The sequence below is a fragment of the Leptodactylus fuscus genome, chromosome 5 (genome assembly GCF_031893055.1).
Source record: "Leptodactylus fuscus isolate aLepFus1 chromosome 5, aLepFus1.hap2, whole genome shotgun sequence".
In the NCBI taxonomy this organism is placed as follows: Eukaryota; Metazoa; Chordata; class Amphibia; order Anura; family Leptodactylidae; genus Leptodactylus; species Leptodactylus fuscus.
The window spans coordinates 66,874,577-66,887,056 of NC_134269.1; the positions used below are offsets into that span (position 1 = coordinate 66,874,577).

The 12,480-nt window shown below is 39.3% G+C and overlaps 1 protein-coding gene across 2 annotated transcripts in view; it reads left to right on the forward strand.

Annotated features, from left to right (window-relative positions):
* The first annotated feature begins 1,024 nt into the window (after positions 1-1,024).
* The window catches only part of VPS33B (VPS33B late endosome and lysosome associated), a 58,281-nt gene continuing 46,825 nt past the window's right edge, over positions 1,025-12,480 (forward strand). For both annotated transcript variants that reach the window (XM_075273323.1, XM_075273324.1), the window contains exons 1-7: positions 1,025-1,096; positions 3,169-3,285; positions 3,799-3,879; positions 3,985-4,046; positions 8,483-8,532; positions 11,208-11,275; positions 11,367-11,412. In XM_075273323.1, coding sequence (XP_075129424.1) covers positions 3,193-3,285; positions 3,799-3,879; positions 3,985-4,046; positions 8,483-8,532; positions 11,208-11,275; positions 11,367-11,412 — 400 coding nt within the window. In that variant the 5' untranslated portion in view covers positions 1,025-1,096; positions 3,169-3,192. The remainder of the gene's footprint in view (positions 1,097-3,168; positions 3,286-3,798; positions 3,880-3,984; positions 4,047-8,482; positions 8,533-11,207; positions 11,276-11,366; positions 11,413-12,480) is intronic.

Here is a 12,480-nt window from a genome sequence, read left to right on the forward strand (position 1 = left end):
AAAGTGTCCCTGGGGCTGTCACATGACCACCTCAGGAATATAATTATACATTTTTTTTAATTTTTTTTTAATGTAAATAAGAGGTTAGGTGGGGAGAGAGTTTAGTTTATAGGTAGAATTTATGTTTATCCCAGACAACCCCTTTAATCCAAAATGTATATTTACCCATATGACCGCCCCGTCCCAGTACTGTCTGAGCGCTGGGGCCCACCCCCAGTGCTGCGAGACAGCTAATTTACATACTGACAAGAACCAGGATTGTAGGCGAACGGTGTGGAGAAGACGACAAAAGGTATTAGACGAATAGCCTTTCTTAAGGCTATTCCGACGTGGTATTTAGAAAGAATGACGTCCAAGTTATAGGATCCCTTTAAGTGGGCCTTTAGCCCACTAGGATTTAGGATTCTTATATAGAGCAGCCTAAGTCCTTCTGCTCAAAACTAGCTATGTGACATGAGCTGCTATCAGGTCATGCGATTTACGTCATAGGGAGCGGGTCTCTGCGAGCGCCCCTGCAGCTTCAAACAGCTGATCAAAGCCCCACAGATCTTATAAGTCATCATTAAGCCTGAAAAAAATCAAGACCCTGAAAAGCGCTTTGGAATACATTGGCGCTATCCAAACATACTAATAAATATAAACCATTTTTATGTGAAAAACACAACACTATTATACTTCTGTATATATTACATGTCCTTTAGCCTGATTGGATTTAGTTTTCTAGTGTGTCTGATAAGCGGGTCTTATCCCAATAGCCGTACAATGAGTCAGCTGTGTACACAAGTATCGGTATAAGAACAAACAAGGCTGTACATCCACATAAGTATAGACTGATGTGCAGCAGCCATGTTATAAGGCCCGGAGGCTCCTACAGTAACAGCTGACACCGTGCAAAGGAATGAGAAGGAATGACTGACAGGCGGACTTCCGTTTCTGGCCGTCTCCATGGTGATTACATTTCCCTCGACTGCTTGACTGAACCGGAAGATGTCCGTGTTCTTTTCCTTCCCCTATTGGATGCTCTGACTTTAGTTCCTAGCGGAGTTCTGTCTTCCTGCTGTTTATGCGGTGTGGATTCCAGGCAGCCTCGGAAGAGGTTAGTGCCGGGGATGTAGCCGGGGGGCAGGGGGTCCTGTACATGGTGGAGATGGGGAAAGGGGACGTGTGGTTAATGTACTTAGGGCATGTCCGGAAGTCTGCAGTGACTACAGCTGTCACCTCTACAACCCTGCAGTACATGTATTCAGAACCATGGGAGGATATCATATACATACAGCAGTGTACAGTGAGGGCCTCCTGTATACACAAGTGCTGTCACCTATACAACCCTGCAGTATATGTATTCAGAACAGTGGGAGGATATCATGAAATACCTCCTGCATATACATTCAGCAGTGTACAGTGAGGGCCTCCTGTATACACAAGTGTTGTCACCTACACAACTCTGCAGTATATGTATTCAGAACAGTGGGGGATATCAATAAGTACTGCCCATTTATGCACAACAATGTATAGTGATGGCTTCCTGTATATACTACAAGTGCTGTCATCTATACAACCTCAGTATATGTATTCAGAACCATGGGGGGATATCATGAAATACCTCCTGCATATACACAGCAGTGTACAGTGAGGGCCTCCTGTATACACTACAAGTGTTGTCATCTATACAACTCAAAATAGAAAAAACATTGTATGCTAAAATGTAACTTTTAATGATATGCATTATATTTAACCACTTAAACACATCACACCCAAGTGTCACATCCGTGATGAGTTTAAAAGGAAGGCTTGGAGTTGCTGTAATCCCCACTGGGCTTCGCAAATGCACCCAATGGCTAATAATGGCATGCACTGATTTCTATGGATCTGGACTGTTGTCTAAGTATATAGCAAAAGACAGCTATCTGTTTGTGCCCCAAAGTTAGTCTTATAATATCTGGGTTAATATATTGGCGTACATCTCAGTATTATCAGTATGGCCAATAAACTCACATTACACTCTGCTCCCCATTTAGATTAAAGATAATCTCCCCACCTGAAGTTTTTTTTTTGCTGGTACACATAAAAAAACAGCTCATCAGAGGTATTTTTTAGAATCAGTCATTTGCTATAAGTATCTACGTGTTCTGCCATGATGGCCATGTAAGCTCTCCTCGGGGCATGTGGCTGTATTTGTGTGAGCCACATTTTATCTGTAGATTTTCGTGTGTGGGATAGCCAGCAGATAGGTGGTGAGTGCATTATCAATAGTCCAACCTGGCTGTAAATACCACATTGAATCCTTCAGCTTCAGTAAGGAGCTTGTGCTGAGAGTTTAGAATCATGGGGGAATATCATGAAATACCTCCTATATATATATATATATATATATATATATATATATATATATATATATATATATATATATATACACACACAGAGCAGTGTACAGTGAGGGCCTCCTGTATGCACTACTAGTGTGATCACCTATACAGCACTGCAGTATATGTATTCAAAACATTGGTGGAATATCATGAAATACCTCCTGTATTTACACAGTGGAATGTATAGTAAGGGTTTTCTGTATTCCCTACTAGTGTGAGCAACCAACAAGACTGTAAATAGACATATGAAAGCAGGAATGTGATTGGTTGCTGTGAGAATGCAGTTCTAATATTTGCACTAATTTTCCTACATGTTATGCTGGGTTCACACCTGTGCCCCGGTCTCTGTTCTCAGGTTTCTATCTTCTGCAGACAGAAGATGGAAACCTGTCAAGTTCTATTGTATTCAGTGTAGGAAAAACATGTGTTCTGTTGGATGCCATGAATTTTGTGGATGATTTATATGCAGTCTGTGTCTCAGGACTCCCTGCTTTTTAGGCCCACTCATCTTGGAAACACCATGTTCTGCATCAGCATTCCTCCTAGGAGAGGCAGAAAATTAAGAGCCATCTTTGGTGGACCGTCACATCAATTCCCTCCTCTTTTTCTGTACTACAAATGTAGCCTTAGTGCCATATCCTTTAACCAGTGGCATTATAAGTCAGGATGACATTGATGCTAAATAATTCATGTGATTCAAGTTCATATCTATTAATCGAGCTCACTTTCATTTGGTTTGTGATTAATTTCCTAACTGTAGGACAGACATCGACTTCGCTGATTCTAAGTCTTTCTCTTGTAGGTGGATTACTAAGAAAGGGCAGTAATGGCATCAGAGCGACTAGATGCTCCAGAGCTTCCTGATTTCACCATCCTAAAGAGGCTGGCACGAGACCAGCTTATTTATCTTCTAGAGCAGGTAAGTGTCTGTTTAGAGTCATGCATATGTCATGAAGTTTTCTTCACTTGGCGTCCACATGCATAATACGGTGTTCTCTTCACACCTGCTATTTATATAGACGCTTTTGTTTCCTGTTGTCTTATACTATCAACATCATTACTGGCAATCCGGGTCTGAGGAAGGTCCATCAGAAGGACCGAAAAAACGTTTAACCCTTTTTATGGGTTGCATGTTCTTGGCTTTAATAAAAATTGGATTCACTTTTTGCACAAAATATTGAGTGCCTGATATAATTTTTTTTCTACTATATTTTGGGTTGAAACCCTGTCAGTGCACCTACTTCATAGGAGTGCCGTGGTTCTCTACAAAAAAAATATACTGTGAGCTGGAGAAGAGAAAAAAAAAAAAAAAACGCGGCAAAAAAGTGTCCAAAAATGCATCATGTTATAAAAAAGTTTCCTAATTCCTGAAGCAGGTTTTTTTCATCTTACAAAAAACTCCATAAGTTTTTACTTATGCTTTTGCCTACAGCTCCCTGGAAAAAAAGACTTGTTCATTGAACCTGAGTTGATGAGCCCATTAGACCGGATAGCAAATGTCTCCATTTTAAAGGTACCATAAAATACATTTGGGATGGGACATTCACTGAAGTCGGTGAACATAACATAATATTAAACCTGAGAAATTAAATGTGTATTTTCTTTTATCACCTTTCAGCAACATGATATTGACAAACTGTATAAGCTGGAGAACAAACCTATTTATTCCAATGCTGACCAGTAAGTAATAGCTATTTATTTATCTTCTTCTAATATTCTATGACATAAGTATTGCATGAGCTGTATTCCTAAATAACTGGAAAACACAACTAAAGCACCAATAAAAGAGGTTTTGAAATTTTGACCAAAAAGCTCACAATGTTATAAGATAACAAACTGTACTTCTCACCTTGCCAGTTCTTCATTGCTCCCTTGTTGTTGCTTCCCATGTCCCCATCATTCTCCTGGCCTCCAGCAATGAGGTCTCAACATGGACATGTAACTGTTACAACTAATCTATAGTTACAGTGGAAACGTCTGAGATTACCACTGCAGTTAGTGTGTCTAAAAGTAATGGCTGGAGGTAGTGGTTGGTAATTAAAAAAAAATATATATATATATATATATATATATATATATATATATATATATATGTATGTATATAGATCAGCATGTTAAGCAATTCCTTTAAAGTGGTTATCCAGCTTTCAAAAATATCTCAAAATATATCCTCACCAGTGCTAAAGCTTCACTGTTTCCTTTGCTTGGCTTTGTTTTACTTTCTACTCCTTGTACCACTATTATTTACATGCAGTGAATATGTGGACAAACTACATCTCCCATGATTCATCTGCCTGATCTCCCTCTCTGTGTTTGCTGCTCACAAGAAGGATAGGAGTGAGCTTGCAAACTAAGCATCACAGCAGTATGTGACCTCAGATGTGTTGTTTCATTGTAGGAGAGAGACGGAGAAGAGGGGCACACAGAGAGTGAAATCAGGCAGATGAGTCATGGGTAATGTGGTTTGTCCACGGATTCACTACATATCAATAACAGTGATACAGGGAGCAGAAAATGAAATAAAGCTAATAGATAACAGATAATTTTTGGAAGCTGGATAACCCCTTTTATTCTTTTAAGGTTGATAAGTTGTCCTCATTAGAGATGAGCGAGTACTGTTCGGATCAGCCGATCCGAACAGCACGCTCCATAGAAAAGAATGGATGCACCTAGTACTTCCGCTTTGACGTCGGCCGGCCGCTTAACCTCCCGTGTGCCGGCTACGTCCATTAATTTCTATGCGAGCGTGCTGTTCGGATCGGCTGATCCGAACAGTACTCGCTCATCTCTAGTCCTTATGTTTAAAGGGTACCTGTCAGGGCTATTTGTGACACTAAATTGCTCACAGGTCCTTATGGATCAGTAGTTTAGTGCCCTAAATAGCCCTATACTAATGCTGTCCATGGTCGGGATAAAATAAAACTTTATATCCTGATGTTAGGCCATACAAAAATTAAGGCTGGACAACTGCTGCATGTGAAAAGCCACGCAGGGACTAGTAGCACCACAGATGAGTCTGATGAAGCTCCTTGGATTCATGTCTAGTTTAAGTGTTAAAGGGGTATTCCCACCTCACATACTCATCAGTCTTTACTGCTGTAAAATCTTCTTTCTTCCTGGTTTCTTGCATCATTTGGTGGGCGGGGTTTCACATGCAACCTGCTGTTTAGCTCCGCCGCCCAAATTTGTGTGTAGCTCCGCCCACCCATGTTGGACTATGAAGTACAGGCAGCAGCAACTCCATTCTGTGTTACATACAGAGACTGCCTGTCTCTGCCATAATGAACACAACTGAATTAGCTAGCCTGATAACTGGGAGAACAGAAGAAATGAAAGCAGCTCCTCTCCCCTATCTGAGATCAGGGAGCTAGGTCACGTGGTGTAGACACAGGAATAGCTAGAAAAACAGGCTCGTTCCTGTGCACTTAGCCCCTCCTCCCTCCCCCCTGAGAGCAGGCAGCTACATCACTTGACTCATGAGCAGCTAAGTCAGGGCTGTTGCCACAAAGAATTGTGGACAAACAAAGCAGTTTTGCTGAAGCAGTGTATTTAGGAAAAGTCTTACATCCACATTAACAAGCAGTATAGATAGGATCCTTGTGATGGGACAACCCCTTTAAGGTTTGTTTGTTTGTTTTTTGAATATGGCCACAAACAGAACTAGTAGATTATTTGAGACACTAAGCCACCTGTCTGTAAGAAGGGTCGGAGAAGTTTTGTACTCGTACATACACCAGACTTGTCAATTTTGTTTGGTGTCTATTTTTATCAGTTATGTTAGCTGAAAGGCATAATATATATTTTAGGAAAACAGACCAATCCCCATTCTATGTTACCTTCATATAGATCAGCATTGTTTTATCTGCTCCCTTCTTCTGCATGATGAAGCAACACTTGCACGTTATGTACCATTAAAATGCACTGTAATTTGCTAAAAGTGTGATTCATTGCAGTCAAATCAGGACGTTTATTAAAATTTTCTGGTTTACTCTGTAAGTTAAGTTTTTTATTAAAGTTGTTTGCAAACAATCTTCTTCTCACTAGCATGGCTGGTGTTCACACACATCCTGTTCTCTCTGCCAACAATCCATCTTTACAACATCTCACACAGCCTCCCACCACTGCCGTAAGTGGTGGCATTTTACTCCTAATGCTGTATCTCCTAGCCTTAGAGACCTGCTGCTGCCCACTGACACATCATTGTCAACCAGAGCAGACTAATGTATTGTGAGAATGGTGCAGGATTCCTAAGTGGATTGTAGTATATCTTGACATTGAAAGCCTGCAGAAACCAATTTTAATAATAAGGAATAACTATTTAAGTATTTGTGAATGTGATATACAGTGTCTTTGACTGAGAATACTGAAAACCTTATGCTGTATGTATTCTGCCAACTGGTGTTCAGTCCATGTGGGATTGTAAACATTGTTTTTACATCATATTATGGATTTTAATGAAACCTTTATGGCCAACATCTCGTATAGGTCTGAATAGCCACAAATAAACCACATTATTTTACTATTTTATAGCATACTTTGCTGTGTCTGTTATTTATAATTCTGATATGTGTATGATACCTACACATTACACTAGCAAGAACTTTTATGACATCCCATTCTAAATCCATAGGCTTAAGCAGGAGTCCCATTTTTGCAGATAAAACATCTTCCACTTTCTACAAGATTCCAGATTTGGCCAATTTATGTAGAAGAACATTGGTTAGAGGGCACACTGATGATAGATGAGGGGGCCTGTCTTAATCTTCATTCTAGTACATACCAAAAGTGTTCTTTGGGGTTGTGATCATGGCTCCGGACAGCACTGGTCCCGCACACTCATTTTAATGGCGGTGGTGCTTGTGGAAGGGTTCTCTAACCCACTATGCACTGGTAGAAAGTCATAGCACATGAATGCTTAATCAAATGGTGTTCTTTATTTTCAATATTATAAGTAGTTGTAAAGTAATCACATCACAAAGCTATGTGTTGTAATTAGAGAGGAGCGAATAGTATTCGATCGAGTAGCTATTCGATCGAATACTACGGTATTCGAAATATTCGTATTTGGTCAAATACCACACGTAAAAAATCGATTCCTTTCCCACCTTCTCTGGCGCATTTTTTACACCAATAACTATGCAGGGGAGTTGGGACAGGAACTAGGACAACGTAGGCATTGAAAAAAAAACGTATACAGTGTTTATTTATAGTGTGAATTTTTACTGCGTTTACCACGTGGTATGCGACCGAGTACAAGTATTTTGAATATCGAAGTATTTGATCGAATACCTACTCGATTGAATACTATTGGCTCATCTCTAATTGTAATATAAGCCTGTACAAGCTTAATTGCAGATCAAAAATTATTGTTAACATTTAACTCTATCACCTTCTTCTGGCTTGATCTGGAAACATAATATACAAAAAGAATAATAAATATCCTGGCGTATGATGCAAATGATGATAAACATAGGAAAAATCGATGATAAACACAGAGAAAAAGTCAAGGAAGCACCAAATAAAGACAGAGGTGGAGTGAGGAGGAAATATCAAATAAATATGAAAAGAAAACTTAGGAGTAAAATAGAGAATATAGTAAAGAGGGAGAATATAAGGAAGAAGGGGAAGAAAAATAATGGTAGGGTCAAATACAATAGGAGTGCCTGGAATGGGTAAACGGACTAAGGATAAGATATGTGTAGAAACAAATATTAAGAGTATTGGCTATCCAACACTTGGTATTGTATTTGGCTTGCATGCTGCTTCTCAGCCAAAGAACCCATAACACGAAGTTCCAAGCACAGTTTTTGTGCTATTGTTAATACAGTATTAGAGAAGATTTGGTGCTCTGCAGTTACTGAGTCTGTACTGCGTCAGCGACTTCTACGTGCTTTGCACTTGGTGCTGGGTTTTATACACCTATGGTCATTAGAACTGAATAAAACCCCTGAACTCTGTTAATAAGCGGTGTGTCTCAATGCTTTTCTCAATATAATGTAATATTTGACTATAGATTGGATTGTTATTACATATGTAACCTGGCTTATTACATAACTGCAGCACAGCATTGTTTCATACTGTGTAATAACTTGTTTTATGGGTATGTCTATTTCTAGATTGTGCTTTCTGATCAGACCACGTGTCAAGCATGTGAAGTATATTGCAAGTAAGTTGTCCTTCTTCCTCCAGAATATGGTGCTTGTATTGCTTTCACATGTCCTTTCCAAGCAAAGGAGTAATTAAGAAGTATAAAAGACAAGATCATGACATGCAATGTGGCAATATAATGCAAAAGGTTTGAAAAAGTGTTTACTATATCAAACCTGAACCTTCAGAAGATGGCATTACGTTGTCACATTGTCACAGGTTGTTTTCGTTAGAAATTCTGCACATAATAATAATAATAATAATTATAATTAATAATAATTTATTATTATTTATTAGTTAAAACAAGACTGACAAATTTTGGTTTGGTTCCTGCATTGGTGTTTTTAGATCTTTTAGCCAGATTTTCCTGTGGTATATTGAAGTTTTATTAGAAGCATTTTATAAGTTTTTACACCTTTGACAAATACATCAAGTTTATGCAAATACTCAATATTTACAGTATTGTCCCTTATTTTTCAAGACTTCTGCAATTCGCAGAAAAGGTGAGCGTTATCATCCTGTGTCCTTTTAGAGTCCTGTGAAATGCCAGCAGTAAACTGTAATAAACTGCAAGTGCTGACTAGAATAAGTTGCCATCAGCCAGGATTTGGCTCAGCTGATATTCAGCATTCCAGGGGTGAATTGCAGAAGTTTTCAAAAATAAGGGCCAACACAGCAAATATGGAGGCTTGAGTGTTAACTTCATGTATATGTCAATAAAAGACTAAAGACTTATACTGGGGGTAACACACACACACCAGAAATAGTGGTTATGTCCCATTTCAAGCTAGAAAGCTCATAGCAGCCCAATAGATTCAATCTACACCACCCACACTTAAAGAGGACCTTTCATCACTTGGGGCACATGCGGTTTTATATACCGCTAGAAAGCCGAATTCAACGCACTGTTGACTTTCACAATCTGTGCCCTAGGTAACGAGCTTTCGCTGCTGGTACTGTAGCTCTTCACCATCAGAAGGGTGTTCCTGACAGTCAGTCAGGAATGCCCTTCCTCACAGCAGCGCCTATAGAGCTGTACGGGGGAGCGGTGAGGAACGCTTCCTCCCTCTCCTCACAGTACTCGTCCAAAGACGAGTACTAGGGGGCGTTCCTCCCCGCTCTCACAGTACAGCGCTATAGGCGCTGCTGTGAGGAAGGGCATTCCTGACTGAATGCCAGGAACACCCTTCTGACAGTGAAGAGCTACTGTATCGGCACCGAAAGCTCTTCACCTGGGGCACAGATCGTGAAAGCTGGATTCAGCGCACTGTCAGCTTTCTAGCGGTATATAAAACCGCATGTGCCCCAAGTGATGAAAGGTCCTCTTTAAATGGAGACTGTCAGCATGAAATTGCAATATAAACTACACACAGTACCTTGCTGGCCATTGTATGCAGTTTCCAAAGCTGTTTTTATCTTCTTTGCCTGCCACTGTATTAGTCTTAAAAAAAAGTTTTATAGATATGCAAATTAGTTGTAATGGATTATTGGGGCCTGTAATTTGTGTTATGGGCTTTTGTGACTTGTTTACTACACGCCCCTAAAGTCCAGTTAGAAACCATGTAGTTCCTTCTTTCAGGAAGCTGAAGGCCAGCGCTTTGTCTGAGCTCCAGCTTTGGAAAACCTTGTCAGGCGCAATGTCTACATTCTTAAATGGAGTGGTGGTCCCACATGCACACTATTATTCCATTCAAGTTCTATGGGCTACAGAAACAGTTGGCTATCCCTATTAGCCCTAACAACATTTCTGGACATTTATTTAATGGACCGCAGGGTGCAGGTGTGATCAGTGCTCTGTTCAGACTCCTCACTACACATTTATGTAGTCTTGAGAAATGGGATCCTTGAGATCCCTGTTCTTGTGATCCCAGAGATTGTGCATTTAGCAATTCCTCTATGGATAGGTGATAAATGTTTTTTCATGGAATAACCCCTTCCTACGCCATACTATTATGTCATGCTGATCGTATAGTTAACACTCAGTGCAGTAATAGTACGGTACGCACTGTAATGCCGTGGGCACAGGAGCAATATAACAAAGCCGAGGCCTGGGACTAGTCACCAGAGTCAAAGGATACTCAATAGCGCTCATGGCATCCAGGGGGTCTGGGAGCAAGATCGCCCACCCCTGCCAACTTGCCCTAGCAGAATATGGTGACCCAAAAGTTACATTTTATTTGTAAAAGTGGTAAAATATAATAAAACCAATATAAATATGGTATTGCTGTAATCGTAATGACCCGCAGGACATAGTTGCCATGCCATACTTAATGCAGAGTGAATGCCATAAATACAAATTGCTAAAAATTATGATAATTGTTTTGTTTTTTAACATGGACCCCCAAAAAACATTATTAAAAGCTAATCAAAATACTATCTGTACTGCAAGATGGTGGCAAATAAAAGTACAACTTGTTGCACAAAGAATATATAGCCATGTTGAGAGAAAATTAAAAAATTATGAATTTTGAAAAGCATGGAAGGAAAATAAGAAAAAAGTCACCGAGGAAATGTATAAACATCTTAACGAATCTTCATATTAACGTGTGTTATACGGCCTGCTATATCCTTCAATTCACATACTGCTAGCATAGTTGGTTGTGAACTATCTGCTTGACTGGCGTATGGCCATCAAAACTGCTCTCTGTAGAAAATATTAAATGAATTCTTAATGTATTATTATTTTCTCTAAAGGCCTTGTAAATGCAGATAAGAAAGCAGGAGTGAGTCGCAAGTACAAGATCATTTTCAGTCCCCAGAAGGTAAACATAATACATGTTCTATTTCTGATCTGATACCTCTTTATTATTGGAATTAATAGGCAAAAATTGATTTCTTCCATTTTTCCTTTAGTTTTACACATGTGATATGATTTTGGAGCAGGAAGGCATTTATGGTGGTAAGTGTGAAAACGCTGAATTTTTATTTTATTTTTGGTAAGACAAAAATTGTCTCAGGGAGAACATCTCATATTATTTTCTGTGTGTTATATGACAATAGGATTTAATCAGAAAAAAATACTAGTACCATTATCCTCCACTATTTGGCTGCAACCTCTTATTTCCTCTTTTTCAATAAATTATTCTGAAAAAGAAGGTGACTGAAGGGTTCAGTGCTTGGATTCCGTTCGGGGACTATGTCTCTGAATCTCCTTGAAAAATGTGGCCAGTAAGCCTCTGTAAGTGGACTGGGTTTCTATTTTTTGGGTCCCCAAATGGACCCGAAGAACAGAAACACAAGTGCAAGTGTGAACCTAGAGTTAATCATGACGTACAAAGTAGTAGAATAAAATATAATACATTCACTTGAATTAGGGCTGAGCTATACTACAAGATACAGCCGATAGACTCGAATGGTGCATTTTAAAGGGACAAAAAAAAATAAATTCAGTTTTGATGAAATCCATTTAAAGAGTACCTCCAATTATTAAACAACTCTTCCTAAATGAATGGTACAAGAGAATATAGGAAACATAGTAATATATCTTGCAGTCTGATGGAAAAAGAAGAATTTTTCTTTATTTAGCTATATCACAAAATTTGACCTGTTTTATCTGTTTTTGTAAAGCTGTTTTAAATTGTGAGGATATAAAGAGGTATTCCCATCTCAAGGATCCTATCTACACTGGTGGCTGATATAAATTGAAGACTTTTCCTAAATATATTGCTGTAGAAATGCTGCTTTGTTTTCCTGCTATGTGAACTCATTCCTCCCATTGTTTACACACACTACCATAACCAGGACCTGTGAGATAGGACAAATGAGGGCGCTCACTGCTCTTTTGGCAGGACAGTCAGTTCAGCTAGTTGCACTTTGCTGATAAAGCCAACTCTGTTATCTCTATGCAAACACACAGATAACACAGTCCATTCTCTACAAGCATGTGTGTATTACATGATCTATATAAGTATTGTGATACCTAATAGTGTTCTGTTCAGCAAGCTGGGGGAGGGGGACAAATACAGTA